Source organism: Meleagris gallopavo, chromosome 7 (genome assembly GCF_905368555.1).
Source record: "Meleagris gallopavo chromosome 7, MGAL_WU_HG_1.1, whole genome shotgun sequence".
Taxonomy (NCBI): domain Eukaryota; kingdom Metazoa; phylum Chordata; class Aves; order Galliformes; family Phasianidae; genus Meleagris; species Meleagris gallopavo.
In genome coordinates this window covers 11,698,867-11,718,024 of record NC_139410.1, presented here as the reverse complement: position 1 = coordinate 11,718,024, position 19,158 = coordinate 11,698,867, and the positions used below count along the sequence as shown (strand labels likewise).

The following is a 19,158-nucleotide window of genomic DNA, read 5'->3' as shown; positions in this document are numbered from 1 at the left end:
GAGACAGTCTTAGAACTGCAACCCTAGAGAAGTAGTTCCCTTTTAGGGTTGATCTAAACATGCAGATAATTAAGGATAAGGTAGGGCATGAATTTGAAATGAAGCATCTATTCTTGATAAACTCCCTCTCTAAAGGCTTATGACTGCCTTCTTTTGAAATTACTTAATCCACTTGGGAAAGTGAGTTAACATACTCAGAATAGAACACTCTACCAGAGAAGAGCAACCCCAAAGAGTTAATCAGGAATTACCATTCTAAAGCAACTGCCTTGTAGAAGACATGCTGCAGGGAACTCACACCAGCACGAACTGCAGCCCAAAATCTGGGACTTCACATCACTAACATATTCTCATTGACCAGGCGGTCTCAGGCGCTTTTCTTCTCTATCAGTCAATAGAAATTCCATTTTATCAAGGCTGACAGTAAGCAAGAATATTTTTCCAACTCCATGCCCATTAGAAATGAGATTAAATGCACCAACCCAGTTCATACTCACTATCACAATAAAGGTATGTATATCAACAGGGAACAAACTGGTGGACAAGCAGACAGTGGTTCTGGCTGCCTAGCCTGAAGCCTTAAGATGGAGCTCAACTGTCAGGCAGTGCAGAGACATCCTAATAAATTGAACTTCTACTACACTCTTCAAGTTGAACACTCAAAAATGGGAGGTTTCCAAGTTCCCTGTAAATCTTGGCTTGCTTTCTTTCCACCCTAAGCCATAAGACACTGGCACGTTTATTTTTAGCAAGAGCAAGAAACATTCATTATAAATATCACACAAAAAGACACATCTATGGCTTTTGAATAAATTGTTTTTGTAGGCTCTGAGGACATAATGAGAAACTATCTCCAGAACTGATTTGCCTACAATGTCTTTTCACTGCCCCACAAATTTAGAATACAGAATTATGAAATACCAGTTAGGAGAATATACTAATGGCTAACTGTGAGAATCTACATAGCTTACAAATGGGCAGTAAGTCTATTTTCTAAAAGGCAGTAGCTCAGTATTCTTTATTTTTCAGAAAGAATGTAAAAATAAATTCAACTACATAGTCAAAGAAAATAAAACAAAAGTGACCTCAATCTAAAGGCAAACACCCAGACAATAAAAATCGTAACCAGAAAAAAGGCTAAGAAATTGAAGAACTAATGAAAACGAAGAGGTTTTAAATAGTTAGGGAATCTTTTCTGTCTTGCTGGCAGCACTGTGCTGCACAAGCATCCGTCTCCATCTATACAAAGATGAGTCACCAAAAGGTAAACTCTTAAGACAAAGAAACCTTGTAAAAAGACAGCTTTCACAAGAAAAGCTTGATTCTCATCATCTGAGGACAAGAACAGCTCTTTCAAACCAGCTGTTCTCTACTGATTTCTATCAGCTTACGACAGGATTAGTACCTTTCTGTAACAGAATGGCAAAAAATAAAGATTTCAGAATGGGATAGTGGCTGTATTCCTCCAAGCTCCTGCATGAAGTGCAGACACAGATGAGGGTCTGACAACAGGCACTTGGCTTTCAGCACAGCAGGCTCAGCACAGCTAGAATTTTCTAGCCTCAGGGTGCCAAAATACACCCATGGACCAACATTTCTCTCATCAGTCTAAACAGAGAAAGCAGCATGCTCTAGCTGCAAGGGCTGCCAAAACAAAACAACAGCTCGAGTGGCTGCCAAAAAGACATGCACCAGCTGGCACTTTAGCCTAGGACTAGTCATAAGACCACTACCCAAGAATGGCTTTTCCTCTCCAATTGTATTAGAAATGCATCCCAGGAAAAAGTATGTAGAGTCACAACCCATTAAAACCTGTTAAAAATATGAATTTAAGCCACTGTTTCACTTCAATTACCATAGTATTAGTATCCAGGGTATTTTTCAGCTCTATAATGTTTTTACAGATACTAAAATGGCATAATTTTTTGCTAATTTCCTGCTAATAAAATGGTACAACATGAATTCTTCACATTCTCCTGCTGACTAATTTGGTTAGCTTTATTTATTGGTAAGGCTGGTAGATTTTCAACAGTAAAGCAATCTCTATCAAATGCTGCAGCTAACGTCAGAAAAAAAAAAAAAAACCACTACTGAGCAGTAGGCACATTTTCTCTCTGCTGGAACAAGAGCCAGCAGTGAAGAAAGCTCCACAGGACAAACTGACAAGATAAATTCCTTTTCCCATATATTAAGAAGCAGCAGCTTGTTAGTCCCTCATCCCATCTGCAAGACTAGACCTTGCTCCACAACTCTGGCTCTGCACCTCTTCCAGTTCTAGACCAGCACTGTGTGCTGTACATGGCCCCATCATCCCCCCTAATGCAGCTCTTCCTAGGAAGGACAGTTTATGCTAGGTTAAGATATCCTAATTTTGAAAGTCATACAGTGATGCACAATGCAAAACTTTCCCACTCTGAAACACAATTGTCTCCCTTCTCTTTTTGCTCCGTCTCCCTAGCAACACAGTACTGCTCAGCAATGAAGTCTCTGCAGGAGAAAGAGGGAAGGTAACAATGATGAGAAGAGAATGTACTGTTCAGCCATCTTTCTTACCAGCTGTGGATTCCCTGCTGTGGGATTTGTGCATTCCAGCTAAGCGCACTCTTAACTTGCTGTCCAAGAGGACATAGGCGTAACAAGCAAGTGCCACTACCCTGTCATCCTCTTTCCCTTGGAGCGCCAAAGCCTCTCACTGTGTGAGAAACACAACCTGCCTGTGTTTCTGAAGAGAATAGCTCCTGGAGGATGATAATAAACAGCATACCCTTGTGTCTGGAAGGCACGAGGGACTTGCACACTGCCTTCTGCACCACCTCAGCTGATTCTCCTTTCCCCCTGCTGCCACCAAACCACATATCATTTGCAGCACATATGGTGCTACTTAAACCAACGGTGGCCTGGCAGCTGTAACTAACAATGAGATCCGTGGGGTGCACAGTGCTTGGGCTGGGACAGCAGCAGAACAGAATCCCATCATCTAATCTCTTCTGCTTTAGAATTGTCTCGTACAGAGATTATATGAATATTCCCGTGATGGTGGCCAGGAAGTAATAGATACAACTGCTCCTGAAAATAGACTGGAAGGGAATTGCAAGCAAAATTGTACAGTTCTCCCCTTTACTATTTCAATCACCACTTTTATGCTCCACTTGCCCAGGTATGGCCTTCTCTTCCAAACAATTCTGTGATGCCAGTATCGCAAAAAGTAGCTCCAAAAAGCTCCTTAAGATCTATCAAGCCAGGATGTTTGCAGGAGTGATCACACCTTGTGTCAATAAAGGTGGATGCAGAAGAGGGCAGCAGTTCAGATATGAAGAAACTGTTCTCCATCTGGGATCCCTGGCTCAGGAGGAAGCTTCTTCAACATTAGACATCTGTCTAAACAGCTAGGGACAGACTTATGCACATTTGAGTGCTCACTTGAAGTGACATCTGCAATAGACAATACTGGAGAGATCAATAAATGGGAAAAGAAGGAAAAATAGTGGTATGGCAGAGTGGTCCAATAGAACAGGCAACGCCATTCTGTGAGCTTGTAACAAGTGATTGGGAAAGTAAAGCTAAGCCTGACTCCTCCTGCCACACATAAACAGCATGTGCATGGAGTTTAGTGCACAAACTTGCAGTCTTAACTTCCCAATGAATCCTGTTTTCTTTTATCTGCAGATCCAGTGGAAGAGAGGATATACTAGACAGTTGCATCTCTTCACTGTAGCAACTGAATTGGCTGCCAACAACAAAAACGCAGATAGTAAGGGGAAATACGAAATGGGAGGGTACTGAAAGATGGAACTGATGGTACTGACAGAGACTGAGGAGTTGAAAATACTATTTCTTTAAATCTCTGCTAAAGATTCTCAGAAATCCTGCAGTTTTGCACTGCTTGTGTTAGTGTGCTTCTGGGGCTGGGGTGGTAACTCTGTTCTTCAGAGGAAAAAAGAGAAAGGAAATGCCTTACACAAAAAAAAACAGAACATAAACGTCGTCATTCACAGAGGTGCTTATACAAAAGCACAATTGCAGAGGTTCCTATTCGGTTTACCCTATCCCTCATTCTCAGAAAACAAAGGATAATCCAGGGCTAAGACAAAAACTAATCCAAGAGGAAGCTCTCCATGGCAGAAGGAGGGCAGGAAGAAGGGAGACAAGGGGAGAAGAGTGCTCAAGGAGATGAAGCACTTGGAAAGGCAGGATGTGAAAATGATCAAATTTCCTTCCCACAAAAGGATGGGGTCCCTTGTTTATGTCCCATACATCCTCTCTCCATGCATGTTCTCTGCTGGTCCGGTGTACCCAGAGGCTTCCTAGAGCCTTTATTGTATTACACAGTGTTTTCTTATCAGAGCAGAGAACCTTAATGCTGCATTAAAAAGACAGGTAATTTTCTTAAGTCTCTTCTAAAATATATATACAAATAGGATTAGCCAGATAACGTGTTCAGATGCAAGCACATTATTTGATTGCTCTACACTGCATCCAGGTTTTACCCAGGGCACTGCCAGCCTCCAGCTGGGGGGTATGAGGAGAAGTGCTCATTGTTCGATCCTGTCAGTGCTGTCAAGAGTCATTACAGCGGTAATTGCTTTTGCTCCACCCTAATTTCTTATCATCCGGGACTGGGGATAGGGAGGAGGGTTTTCCTTGGTTTTGTTTCTGCATTCAAAGAACCCAGCTTTCAAAAGCACTCAGCACCAAGCACGGACAATTCAATTTTTCAGAGGAGTTTTTTCATTCAGCAGCTCAAGTGGCGAGGACAGCAAGAAGTGGGCTGCAAGCAGCAGCTTCCACTGCCCTCAGTGGGAATTGCTGGGTGCCCAGCTCTCCATGCAAACCTGGTCCCTCATTTCTGAGTGCCCAGAGGAGGACTGTTGCATATTAAGCTCTTTGAGAAGCCTAGCTCTAGGCACCTATCAGGCTTTTAAATCTGCGCCCACTCAAAACAAGGCGGCAGAGTATTTCCCACATCAAACAGACATCAAGGTTGAAATTTAGAACTGGAGAAAAGATTTACTCATTAGCAGGAATATGCAGCAATCACTGATTCAATCTCATGAACTTGAGTTGTCAGATGTGCCTGAATTAGTCCTTTTTAGTGCTTTTGAAAATGAAGCACCCTGCCAACATACAGGAAGCCAGCAGAGGTGCTTGGGGTAGCCCTTGAAGGAGGCAGGTGGGAAAGGAACTCTGCTTTTCAAGGGACACTGACCTAACAAGATGGAAAGCTGTGGAGATACTCTCTGGACCTACTTTGATAACAGCAGGTCTGGGGCCTTCTGAACTTCCATTCTGATTACAGAGTACTTAAATAAGCTGCCCTATGGATCAAGTCCTGTGCCCATAACAAACATGGGCAGGTTCCAGTGAGACTTGTATCCAGCCCTTTCTTTGTGCCCTCCTTTGGCTGAGGGATTAAGGAAAGGGGACACAAGACATGGAGGGGCCAGGCTGCCTCACCACTCCAGGTTGCCAAGGGTCTGACAGCTCCACACCACTCACAAGGACATTTTGCTTAAACATCACATTAGAAGGCTGTATTACCTGTCACAATGGTTGCATTTAAAGGGCTTTGCACCCGTGTGCTTTCTGTAGTGCCTCGTGAGCTCGTCACTCCGTGCAAAACGCCACTCGCACCCTTCCCACGAGCACTTGTAAGGCTTCTCACCTGCAAAGGGGAGGAGAGAAGAGTCAGCACAGCAGCATTACTGAGCATTCCACTTGCAAGTCTCGTGTCTTCCACCTCATCCCTTCCCCACTCAGGCAGGTTAGCCCACACTCAGTCACACAATCAAGGTCACAGTGCAATTCAAACAATTTAGGACTTATGACGCATTGTACTGTGGATGGATCCAGCTTAAGCTTCTGTTGATCTGTTAAAATTCTCCCTACACTTCATTTCCCATTTCTAACAAAGCTTGTTAACTGCTCTTGAATGAAACCCTCAGCACATCCCCAGAATCCTCTGCCCTGTGCTGCTACAGCCTCATTTTCAGTCAACCCTGCAGCTTGCTCAACTCTTGCTGGCTAATTACTCTGGTAGTTGTGATAGCTGTACCAATACCTAACCACACCACACGTGGGAGCAAGTCACATCTCTCCCTGTCACCTTCTGACAGCAACCACCACCACTGCACCACATGCTTTTCCCAGGCTGCAGCTCACCCCTTGCATGGCCAAACTCGCATCTGCTCCCCCAAGTTTCCATGCCCACAGTCACCTAAAGCTGCACCTTCTCTAGTTGCTCCCAACAACTTTCTGAGCTGTTTTTCTGCCCCCCAGATATTGATATTGATTCACTGAAGCAGTGAAATGGTGCAGCAGTAAGTCAGAAGCGAGATTGATCTGCTGTGTTCACAGTTAGCTATCTTCTAACAAAGAGCAGCCTCTGTGAATCAGGCTGCCATGGTGTAGCACCCATGGAGTCTCCAGACCTCTTCATGGAAGCCTCCCAGGGCTGGTGCCCCCCTTTCCTCATTATGTATTCACGTGCATGCAAATTTATCATCGCCCCCACAAGGAAATCCTCCATTGCTTCTCTTTCTGTAGGAATTCAATGTCACTGATCCCCACACAGTCAGCACAGTGCAGATGCATTAGGAGAGAAGGGAGTTGAGATAAAATGTTGACAAGAAATCACTAGCACTACCAAAATCCTAAGCCAGCAACTATAAACAGAGAAGGGATTATTACTTATTTATTTATTCTTAAAATTGCTAAGAAGGCAATCTTAAAAAAAAAAAAAAAAAAAAAAAAAACCACTGACCAAACTGAAGTTGCAATCCGTACGACCTCTCTTCTTGGCCATAGCAGGCAAATGTCTCAGTGCAGAGACTTAGATTTCTATATTTAGCATGTCTATTCAGCAGGTAAAAAAGTGAGATCTCATTATGGTAGACCTATGTATTTCAAGGTGACAAAGTGGAAAGGCCAAATGAAAAAGAAAAGCTAAGAGGTCAAGAAAATTGTATCAAAATACTTAATAATAAAAATATGCTCTACTGTGAGTCTGCAGACATCTTATTGCTAAGGCAGCTCTGTTTTACAATGGTCACCCACCCCAGACAGCAGAGTGGGCTGAGGTGTTAACTGGAGCTGAGCCACTTTACCAGACATTAAGCACAGTAACTCAATTAAAGGATTCACTGGGTAAAGCAATGAAGAGGGAACAGCAGCCAGCGAGACTTCATCAGAATATCAAGTTGTCCTCTCAGTCCCTGAAACAAGAAAGGCCAGCCTGAATGTCTCTATGGTGTGCCACAACCCACCATAGGGACATACCCAACAAGAAAATAATAACCCCATCTCACACTTAAACTGTGCCTGACTGGTCAGCTCTGCAGACTTGTATGGTTTTTGGTGTGATTTTTTTCTTAAAAAAAAAAAAAAAATTTCAGAGAAAAAAGGCAAAAAAACTTCTTTTTAGTAAGCCAAATGCTGGTGTCCTGTTTCTGTGCTGGCTACTCAACTGCAATTCAAACACTGTCACCAGCACTGCCCCAGACACCAGGGCTGCAGTTGTTTGGCACTGTCTCAACAGCCTGTGACACCCTACTACGCACATTGTATTTCATCTCCCCTTGTCAGAGAAGAAGGATTTCCCCTTCTCTGGTCACGTCTGAGATGGTGCAGCAGTTCCATGTGAACAGTTTGTGTGCATTATTTTTAAAAAGCTGTCAGTAAATGAACCTCAGTGATAATTCAGCTTGCTTGGTTCTCTGATGCTCTCTAGTGCCTACCTGAGAGAGCAGACAGCAAGGCAAACAAAGCACCTCGCATCACATTTGCTACACGTGCTATAAAGGTGAAAGATGAGTGCTCAGCCAAATCTGGCAGGTACGGCCAGTCTGAGAGCAGAAGGGTGAAGGCAAAACATCGCGTGGTTCTGTGAAACAAGGGCTATTAGGACTGAAGCTGGGTTTGGATTGTTAACATTTGTCAAAAGCTTTGAAAATGTACAGTGCTATATATAGGTTAAGAAAGACAGAAATGCCAAGCACGATTACTGGTAAACCCACAGGATGCCACATATCTCTGCTGCTTGCTCTGGGGGCTCCTCTCTCAAGTGATCTCAATTTGCAGCATACACTGCCCTGAGCTGAGTTCTGTTCTCAGATGCTTTTCCTCTGTAACTGAAGCCACATAAAATGTCAGCGCACCTCCTTGTGCTCCCAGACAGCAGAGCACACTGGTGTGCAGAGCTCTGCGTGGCACACAATGAAGGCAAAGGAGCATGGTGACCTTTAAAGCCCTGTAGACTCCCTGACGCAGTGACCTCAGGGAGGGCAGCATCCTGCTCTCCTTCAGCCACTCCATAGTCCAAGCAGGCATAGAGAGAGGGATCTCTGTATCTCTGCATGGGAGGACAAAGAACAAACTGCATCTTTAATGGCTGCTTTCATCTTACTCGCAGATGAAATGAGAGCTATCTTGCCAAGGTGTATGTCTGTAGGAAGCGTGGGCGTGAGAGGGGGAGAGGCCCCTCCTACCTCACTACTGGAATGGCAGGCAGGAGAAATGGGAACGCTCATTTCCACATGCCAGGTTGCTCTGCTGCTGTTGTAGAGCAGAATACAAAAAAATGTTGTAGAATTACAAGAATAAAAGGATAGATGGCAAAATTCTCCTCTGCTGAAAGCAATGGCAAAACTCCCACTCCTGCAGAATGAGGATCTCCCCTTTTTTAGGGAATTAATTATGGGCTTTAAAATCCAATTAGAAATGTGCCATACTGACAATTTTCAGGGTCTAATTCCTCAAAATTAATAACTGAGCTTAAAACTTGTGTATGAGAGCCATTCTCAGGAAGGAGCTCCATTCCTTAAGTCACCCTTGTTCAACACAAGGATCCGTGCAGTGCTTACACAAGTCCTCAAATCCACAGTGCACACCCAAAAAGAAGCCAACACCCAGCTGTGTGCCTGCAAAAAGCTCCACCACAGGGCTGGCTGAGCTTCTACGTGTCCACAAGCACACCTGGGATGGGCAGGCAGCCAGCAATGCAGATTTTGAGCATCAGATTATGCAGGTAACACAAAGTCCCACTTGTGTATGAAAAAATTCTAGAAGTGAGCTAGGGTGGTAGAGCAACCCATAGAACATACTTTAGCAGGGGAGTTGGACTTAATGAATCCCAGAGGTCCTTCCTAACCACTACAACTCTGTGGTTCTGCAATACTGCGCTTCTGTGTCTGCTCTCCAGGCTGAACCACAGTGCTGGGAAGGAGGGCAGCAGAGACCAGCCCTAGAAGTGGAGTTTCAAACTGCAGAAAATACTTACACGAACACATCCTTAGCTGCATACTGATGGTGCTTTAGCAGCAGTCTGCAGATACCTATGAGCACATAGGAAAACTACTGATCAGTCCTTAGACCATTTCTAGCCTTTAATCTTCCCGGAGCATTTATTTGTACCCTGAGATTGGTCTGCCTGGGGAAGAACCTCTCTGTTCCACTTCTGTTTATGGCACATTTGTACAATCAGTAGGTGTACTATTGTACAATCAATAGATACACAGAGGTTAGGCTTAGTAAGATTATCATGGTGGAAAGATAATCAAAACAAATGGAAATGCTCACCAGTGTTGTAGGCTCACAGTAAACTCCACAAGAAGCAATCTCCAGAAAGAGATCCTTCCCCAGTGGGGGTCAGCCCTTAAATGGGGTCTAGGAGAGGTGCAGCCAGGCTCCACCCTTCTGGTCACACAGCTGAATTGCCTTCACCTGTGCTCCCACAGCTGACTCAGTGCTTGCCTCAGGTGGTCAATCAGAGGTTCGGGCTGTGATGCAACAGATCCCATACACACATTACACAACCTCCTTTCAGAAACTACATCCAAAGCACACTGTTACAGTTTGGCCCTCCATCCCTCTTCATTTCATCTAGCTTAGTCCAGTCTGGAACAAAGAACTTTGTAAATTTATAAGCATGCAATGATAAAAGGTAAAATTTAGAGTTATTGCAAAAAAAACACTAGACTTTGGCACCCCTCAAATCAGGTCACTGTTCCTTTGCTGACTCAGACAAATGCACAGCTAAATATTAAGCACCTACACATGATTGGTATAGGTTTCTCTTGAAAGCCAGAAGTTTATAATCTGAAAAATGGAAGAGTGAAGCACACAGTGCCAGTATCACCAACGCGGTAAACAAACAGCAGATTGCCAGGCAAATGCAGTTGGTTGACCTGGGTTGCTTTTGCCATGAAGACACTGTGCCAGTCATTTCCCATTTGGGTGAGTTTAATCTCACGCCATTTTACATCCTGAAAACCATCTGAAATAATCACTTATTGCTCCTTTTGAAACTACTGGAGAGACAAAGGAATGTGTGGGCATGACACATCAGAGAGTAGTAGGACTAAAGCTGGAAGTAAATGTCTTTCCTCTGGTTGTATGGGGCAGCTAGGCAAGCAGCCCCAGTTGTATCTTTGCTCTCTAGGCACAAAATGCAGACCAGCGGGTTTTCTCTCCCATACACTCAGCTTGCATACCCTATATAACCCTAGCAACAAATATTCTGTCACAAAACAAGGTAATGGGGATGTTGTCTCTTCTCAAAATACACAGAGTCCTGTCCTTGCCATGTACATCCCCTAGAAATTATCTGGGCATATTTCTTTTGTACAAAGAGTAAGAAATGTGTTCACTGTAGACATCTCAGAGGTGTGTTTTCAAGAGAGATCAATTAGTAGAAACGTTATGTGCATGGAGGTACATAACCAAGATCAGCTGAGGATGTTGTCATGATCACAAAACTACAATACACAACGGAAGATGCTAGGGATATTATACATCTTATATTTTGCACTATTTATTGCCAACCCCAAGAGTTTAAAAATTCTGTGAGACCCATCTCCTCCTCAAAAATAACGAGATTTTAAAGAAAGCAGTAACACTTAGAGATCATTTGCCTTCTGCTTTAGAGATAACCCAGGGTCATGATTTTAAACTTCTCTTGGAAGCCCTGCAACTAGAAATATTAGTTACTAAAACAAAACAAAAGAAACTAAACAGAGAAAGGGGTTTGTTTTCTATTCCCTGGATTTCAAGAGTGAAGACTTTAGAAGAAAACCCTGCAGATTTGGGTATGTGCATAGCAAGACAGCATAGGCTGGCAGAGCTGTGAGGTGAAACCCAATGGCTGGCTCCATTGGAAATATGCCCATTAAGGCTCGAGTTTCACACCGTATCTTTACAGAATTATAAAGAAAGAAACATATTATGGTTATCCATGCTGTTTGCTTCCTTCTGGTTCCCCATGCACCTCAACTTAAACACAAAGCACAGACATGTTGGTTACAGTGTGCTTTGTAAAATAAGCAAGCCATTAAAGCCCCACAGTCCTGCAATGATCTTCAAAAAGAGACCAACCCAAAAAAGTACAGTGGAGGATCACAGCCAAAAACTCTTGCTAGGATATCTCAGTGCTAAAATGCAGTGCAGTTAAGAGGTTTCTTTTATCAGTATGACTAAGTTAGCCAGAAGGTTTAAAGAAACTGAGGAAAAGAACACATCCTGTCTGCATGCACATTTTGAAGGGCAATCAAATAGAATGTTTGTTATGCTACGATATAAGAGCTCCTTAATATAGGATGTACACAAAAAAAAGTGAGTCTTCAAAGAAAAAACCCTGAAAAATCACCATGTATTCTACTTATTTACATACAGTTTCAGAATTAAAAATAAAAAAGTTTTATGAAAGAAACACAAAACATCTCCTTCCTTTTTAAATTCTGTGATTAAAAAAATACTCAAAACAAAACCAGTTCTAAAAAGTCCCAATATATTGAAAGCTTTAGCCATGCTTGCTCTAAGACTGGCATTCCCAGAGAATCAGACAAATTGCAAATTACAGCTGAGAGAGGAATTAAATGCAAAAGGATGCTCTAAGGGCCTGAACTGTATAAAAAAAAGTGTGAAGAACCAATCAGTCCCACTGGCTTTTTAAGAGAGTGTTTTAATAACTTTCCTTGCCACCTTTTCTGAGAAATCCTTTTGGGACCTACTGTTCCTGGACTGGTGGCTGGGACGCACCGTCACACCACGTCCCTGCAGTGTCATGGTGGGACAGCTCTGTGCCGGGGCTGCTGTCCATGCAGAAGGAGGTTGCTCAGGAACACCAGCAACCAGGGGGCAAATGAGAAAGCAGCCCCCCAAGTTGCCTTGCGGAGAAATGCCAGGCAGACATTTGTATTTGCTTTACAGTTTATTATAAAAGTCTGCCACGGCACAATGGGAAGCCTAATGTGGAACATCACATTAACAATATTTTATATTTATGTAGCGCTCTTCATCTGTAAGGGTCCCTGAGAGCTTTACAAGCTACATGCGTGGCATACCAATGAAGCCAAGCCATAATTCTTCTTATTAGCTGAATATCAGTACACATCACATGACATAACAGAAAATGTGACTGGTCACACCTCTATTCGTATGGACAGTGCTACGTGATATTTAACAGGAGCATGTTGCAGAAGGAAATTCAGATTTAAGGAGTCTGGAAAAAATGAAATCTCCCAAGCAAATAGGTCTCCTTTACACCTGTGCCTGTCCTCCCTCTTTGCACTTGCACACTCCCTCAAATACAAGATGCAGAGGAAGAGTATCCCAAGATCTGCTGTTTGTCAAATATCTCTACTTTCATGCTAAATTCAGCATGTTACCACCACAGGGCTCCAACGTGCTTTGCTGGGGACTTCTCAGAAAAGCTACAGAGTGGCTGCAGTTCAGCACACAACATCATCACCCTCTTTTTAAGATCAGAAGGTTCATGTCTTCAGCAAAAAGGAAGAGCAGGCTGTTTAACACACACATCCTCTGGAAGTCAATGCCACTATTTAAGTGTATGTACACGTGACCCATCAACCAGTAAAACTAATTATAAAAATCAATTTCAGATACTTTCCTGAGCCTTTCATTCCTCAATATACTCCTAATTGATTTTTGTTGGAGAAATAGCAAGCGTAATTATTATTTTTATTATGACAAAGGAAGGCAAGGGAGGGCATGGTCAGTATTTTAAGTGGCTCACCAGTGCTTTCTACCCAAAAAGAGGAAAAAGGGAAAAAAAGCATTTTATTCACAGTTTTGCCACCTGCTGGAAAGATAGAAAAGCCTTTGAAAAGGTGACAAAGCACAAGAGAAAAGCTAGCAGCAGACAGTGCAGGGCTGGAGAGGAATGTGACAGAATTGTGAAAAACACAATGTGAGAAGGTTGTACCTATTTATAGGCGAGCAGGGATGATCAAGTGTAAAAGAAGTACATTTCCGTGAATGATGAACAGCTCCTTTCATCCAAAAAGGTCAGAAGTGCCCTTATAGAGAGATGGCTCTAATCATGTCTGTATTAGAGATGGGGGGGAAAGAGGTTAAGAGCCAGATCCAATGTCCAATCAGTCTTTCCATGAACCTCAAAGCTCCGGATTAGTCCCCAGGGCCCTTGTCAAAGCTCCTTTACCAAGCCAGCTGCAGAGGATGTGAAAATAAATGAATTTTTTCAACCTTATTTCTTGCAGACACACAAGCACATAACACACATCCACAAAGCCTACTTGTCTAGCTGGAATGCAGAGGAAAGCAATGCATGCAGCAACGCTCAAAGAGATGGCAATACTCCATTTTCTTCCCCAGTCACGAGGCCACCTGTAGCGAACCCCACTGCAACCCGTGCCCCACACCAGGCGTGGGAAGGCTGATGCCAGCCTTTACCTCCCTGGGTCTATTCAAACTCCCACTGAGACAAAGCCCCAAAACACCACCGCCCTTCCAAATCCCCTCGGCGCCAGGCTGGGCACACACCGACCTCCTGCCTGCTAATTGCCAGCCCAGGGGGCGGCAGCTGGGTGGCACGGCCGGCAGCACCCAGCAGCATCGCCAGCAGCGCGGCTCCCCAATTAGCCCTCCAGAAGGAGTGAGAAGGGGGGAGGAAAATTAAAATGTTTTGAAAAAAGGATGGATGGAGTTGCTTGGCAACGCGAGGGCAGAGCAGCTGTGCAGCAGGGCTGGTACCCGGCCGGGCTGTCAGCGCCCTGCGCTTTGTGCTAGCCACAGTGCCGCGCATCCCCTCCTCTCCTCCTGCTTGGCCCCACCAGCAAGGCATCACTGCCTGCCCTAATTACACATTCTGTGCTGCTTCAGGCTGCCATTGCTTTGGTCCCCAAGAGAAGTAGTAAGAACTTAAAAAAAAATCTTGGCTGGGGGCTTTTAGTTTCAAATTCAGCACAGCTCTGCGAGCTCAGAGATTCAAGGCGAGGCAGCAGCAGCAGGAAATGAAAAAGGAGAAAAAATCAGCAGTTCACCAAGTCAGAATTTATGATTTTATGATTCTATGATTAGTCCAGGACTCCACAACAAACTTTTTTGCCTTTGTCTTTTTTAGTAAATTAGACTGGAGGGTGAACAATGGCGAGAGCCCTTCATAGGACATGGTGCATGTGTATTCAGTGCAGAGCAGGCAGCAGATCTGCTCCTTGGACACTTGCATATTAGTCAGAGAGTTTCTGGGAAATACCGTGCAAAAAACAAAAGTAAACACAAAAGGTATTTATCAGTGACTAGAACTGACCAAGAAAAAAACAACAGAACAAATGAAGACACGCCCACTTTCCCAACTATTAATGGTTTAAATTGGTTTTGCTCCACATTTTTGCTAATAAATGTGATTTTTTGATTATTCAAACCATTGCAGTGTTGATGGTTCATTCTATTTACGTGTCGCTTCCTTTTCTGCCCTTTGCCACTGAAAAATCAGAGAAAGATGACAGAAAGAAAGTGATGCAGAGTAGCAGAGACAGCACAAGAATAAAACATGAGGGAAAATAATACCCATTCCTCTCTGGTTCTCAGTTTTGTCAAGAACAAAAAGAAGAAAGGAACAAGACTAGTATGCTTTCGTTCATTCAAATATTAGATTTGACGGGGGGGGTGCACAAATGATTCCCCTTCCTCAGCTCTAAGGGAGATGCAAGCACGTGGCTGGAAGTCACCCAGGTCATTCATGCTGCCAAATGAAGAATGGCACAGATGTACTACAAAACCCCACTGCTGGGTGACACTGCATCTTCACAGAGAAATCTTAAGAGACACAGATGCCTTGTGTATGAAACAAACTTCCTAATACACATCCAATGGCAAACAAAGCCCTGGAAAGAAATCACCTTTGTGGCTCTCTAGGTTTTGCAAAGGACTGACAATAAAATGCAAGTCACTTTATGACAGATCACAGCTTAGTCCGCTCAAGTTAATTTTCAACCAGATATTCACAGACAGAAGTCTTCTACTCAAAGGCAATTATTTCCCATTACACAGGCCAAGTTTTAGCTCAGCCTGTTGCACGGAGGAAGGCTCTTTTCTCCCTGCTCATCCCCAGCACACGTGCCAAGTTTTCCTAAAAAAAAAATATTTTTCCTCCACCTTCTGAAATAACTAACAGCAACCACATTGGAAATCTACCAAATGTGGAAAGTTGCAGCTTCAAGAATAAAGCTCAGCTAAGTTGCAGGTGACCAACAAGAAGGCATCCAAATGGAAGTTCATGGAGAATTAACTATAATGCAGTTCCATGCAGTTACAGATTGAACAAAAGTATATGCAGGTACAAATGCCTGTATTTTTATGACATTCATTTCCAAGAACTAATATGCGCTTCTAGTGCTCTAATGGTCACTTAAGGTCGTCATAAAAAACTAGAATGACATTGCAAAATTGCCCAACTAATCTATTAAGTTCCCTCCGTCGGTGATAGGAGTGAGTCCAGGCGTATCGGAGCCCAGAGATCTGCAGGTAAAGAAAGTCCTGTGCAGCATTTTGTCCTCCCCTTTCCAAAAGGGCTGCACAGGTCTTTAAAACTCCTCTCACTCAAAGTTCTTGTTTCATATTTATTTCAGCCTACAGCTGTACACTACCATTTCCTGCTTGACATTTGGTAACCAACTGGCTTTTGACAGCAGTGTTAGACAAAAGTGTTCTGAAGACACAAACATGCTTTCTCCTGAAATCCAGCAAAACTGAAATAGACAATTTTACACGTGAAATCTGCCCTTCAGGCTGCATCATATGCTTGCCCTTCACCTACCTTCAAATACATTTTTCAGACTCACTGTGGTGCTATACCATGTGCACCATCTGCTCATCTGAGGTGGTACTCTGAGCCACATCCTCCATCCCCTTTGATAGGTGACTCCGAGGGGTTCAAGGATGGATGGATGTGAGGAATACTCCGGGTGACAAATGAGCAATGGCCTGCTGTAGCATTCAGAAGCACCTGCACTATCCTTCCCATTGCTGCTGACAGACAGCAAGCATCACTTTAAAGGTCTCCCTTGTACCAAAAGTCATCTCACATGGCAAACAATAGCTATTTCTATTTTCAAGCCCTAATATTAAGATCGTCTCCCTACCTGTGCTACTGAATTGGCAACTGATGGAGCAGAAACACCAGACTGGAGATTATGGTAGCAGCAACCAAGCAATGGTGAATAGCATGGGTGTGTTAAATGCTGAGGGCTGCTTTTGGCAGGGCCTCTCCTGCTGTCTGTGTCACTCACAATGCGCACTGTCTCAGCCTGAGCTCTCACTGTAATAACAAAATGAGGATCTGGCCCAGTACAGTGAAATCATAAGACTTCCCTCTAATCTTGCCAAATGGTTAAATGGCTTCAAAAAGAAAAAGGGTTTAAAGAGCTCATGATCAGGTGGGGCTTCTTTTAATCAGCTTTAATTAGATTAAATTAAAAAAGAAAACAGAACTAACAAAACACATCTTTCCAATTTGGCAATGCAACTGTACCTCAGAACAAACTCAGGCATGAATGAAGGTCTTCCTCACATACCCCCCCTGCCTCAGTTCCCTTGCTCTTGCTTCCAGCAGCACATTCATCCACTAGTTCAGCTGCTGCCATGGGAGCTTCCTCCATGTCCCTTTGCCATGTCTCAGCCCCGCATGCAGAACTGTAGCAAAGCTGTCGATCTCTTGCTGTACAACAAAAAATTCCCAGGCCCTGGCTATTACTCCTCCTGTTCTAGATATACTCTTCTCCCAATTGTTTCTCCCTTACTCATTATTCAGAAGCTTGCATCCTGCAGAACTAGTGCTTTGCGTGGCCACTTGTATTCTCTTTCTCATCCTTGGCTCTCTGTTCACCAGTGCCACCTCATCAGCACAACACAGCACTGCAGCTTCCATCCATGGGTTATCACTGACGCGTAGGGTCTTCATTTTCTCTATTATTCTTTCACTTCAAATTAATCTTCTTCATTTATCATCCAGCCTTCCCACCTCAATTTTTTCATTTCCAAAGTCTTGACATTTTCACTTCTAGCCCCAGCAATTTTGGAAAACTCTTCTCTGTCATTTTAAATCCCACCTCAAAATCCTTCCTTTCTTTAATGCTCTAATACTCTTGTGTACCTCTTGTCTTTTTCTTTCAAACATAGTAATGTGTTTTCCTGCAGGGTGGATTTATTTGTTTTGCTTACTCTCACCCAGCACTTTGGATCAAAGAACTGCATAATTTAAAATAAGATGTCATGACAACGTGAAGCAAACTCCACTTAAATAAGAGCTATCTTAAGACAGTATGTAGACTCCTACTATCTGTTTAAATGGGCATCTCCTGCTTGTTTTTGGCTTTAGAAATATAAGTAAAGATGTGAGGTGGCAAACTTACGTTGATTGGAGTTGATTTGAGGTTGTATCAGATATCCTGGTTTTAGATGTGTAAACTAAAAAAAACTCAAAATCTGATCCTCACAAAATGCAAACCCCAACAAAATGCTCTGGGGTTCACTTTTTATCATTACCACAATCTTCAGGATTTCCTGGTTAGATTATACATGATGCTTTATCTCTGGCCATAAAGCATCCATGTCACCTCATATCTTCCCCTGTACATTATGGCAAGGAAAGCTGATGTGAGCTGTTTGGTCAGGAGATAGAAATCTCTTCCACAGTTCTTTGATCCAAGGGAATCAGCGACTTCCTCATGACTAATCTTTCCATAGGTCACAGGTCAGCTCCCCCTTAGACATATTTGCATCCAGATACTCACCAGCAATATCCTGTTTTCTAATTTAGGAAGTACTGATGACTATACATTTTCTTTGGCTCATGCTAATTCCTTTCCTCTCTGTTCTCCATTATGTGGGCAATTCATCTCCATGCCTGTGTGAAGACTGGACTAGAATTCCTGTCTCTTAAAGGAGACACTGATGTCTGCTCTGTGAATAAGTGTGAGAGAATGTGTTAGAGCTGGGTTACAGTGCCAGTGGCTCCTTTGCTAGGTTTTTTTTTGCTTCATCCCCATGTTGGCAGCACAGCCTTTCCAATCCTACAGCTCCTGTTTACAAGCACAGCCACCACTTCACCCCTGCATGGCTTCTTTGCTGCCCTCTGACAGACAGACAGTCCTGACACTGTTCCTAGCTCCTTAGGTGCTCTAGCCTTCTTCGAATCCAATCGAATGTTTTAATTTCCCATTCCACCCAGACAATGTTTCCCCTTTCCCTTCCAGATTAAATTCTCTCCCAGAAAGATAATTGTTTCTCCCTCTCCAAAGGTCGCTGAGAAGTTATTTTTATAACCAGTTCAACCATTGATGGGCTTTACAGAACTGTCCTAATTTCTGAATGGACAAGATACAGGAGAGCAACTAGAGAGGCTTGCACAGCACCACCAGCAATGTGGGATCTGACTGTCTCGGCTCCCCGGTGAAGCGAAGCCGCAGGAGTCGGGTTCCAACCCAGCGAGCTGCTATCAGTCTGCATTGCCTCCAGCACCATCTGGCTCATCCTGCTGTGAGGAAGGCCAGCCAGCCTCTGTCTGGTCAGCGTTACGTATGAACGAAAGGAATGCAACCTCCTTCCGCTGCCTTCTACCCCGCAGCTCCACAGCCTGTGGCTTTCTTGTTTTCATGCGTGGCAGTAAATCTCCTTCATCCAGCAAGTGGACACTGCACATGCAAGTTGTGTGACCAGCCCACATCTACCTCCCTGCCCCACTGAGAGCTTTTTGTCTGTTGGAGCGCTCCTGCCCACTTGCAAAGAGCCCACACTGGCAGACTGTTCCCTCCTGACATACTAACAAGCTACCAGCCAAAGGAAAGTATCTTGCAATCATTTCAGACCCCCTGGCTCAGCCGCTGACTAAGCCTAGTGGCTACTAGC

The 19,158-nt window shown here is 43.7% G+C and overlaps 1 protein-coding gene across 7 annotated transcripts in view; it reads right to left on the bottom strand.

The window, feature by feature from the left end:
- KLF7 (KLF transcription factor 7) overlaps nt 1-19,158 on the bottom strand; it is a 60,219-nt gene that overhangs the window by 8,677 nt on the left and 32,384 nt on the right. For 6 of the 7 annotated variants that reach the window (XR_002116594.2, XR_002116596.2, XR_002116595.2 and 3 more), the window contains exon 3: nt 5,539-5,662. Coding sequence is in view for 2 of the 7 variants with exons in the window: in XM_010713480.3 (XP_010711782.2) it covers nt 5,539-5,662 (124 nt within the window). In the remaining 5 variants the exon portion in view is untranslated. Of the gene's footprint in view, nt 1-5,538; nt 5,663-16,663; nt 18,214-19,158 lie in introns of those variants that run through there. The other variant, XM_085227855.1, reaches the window with a different exon arrangement.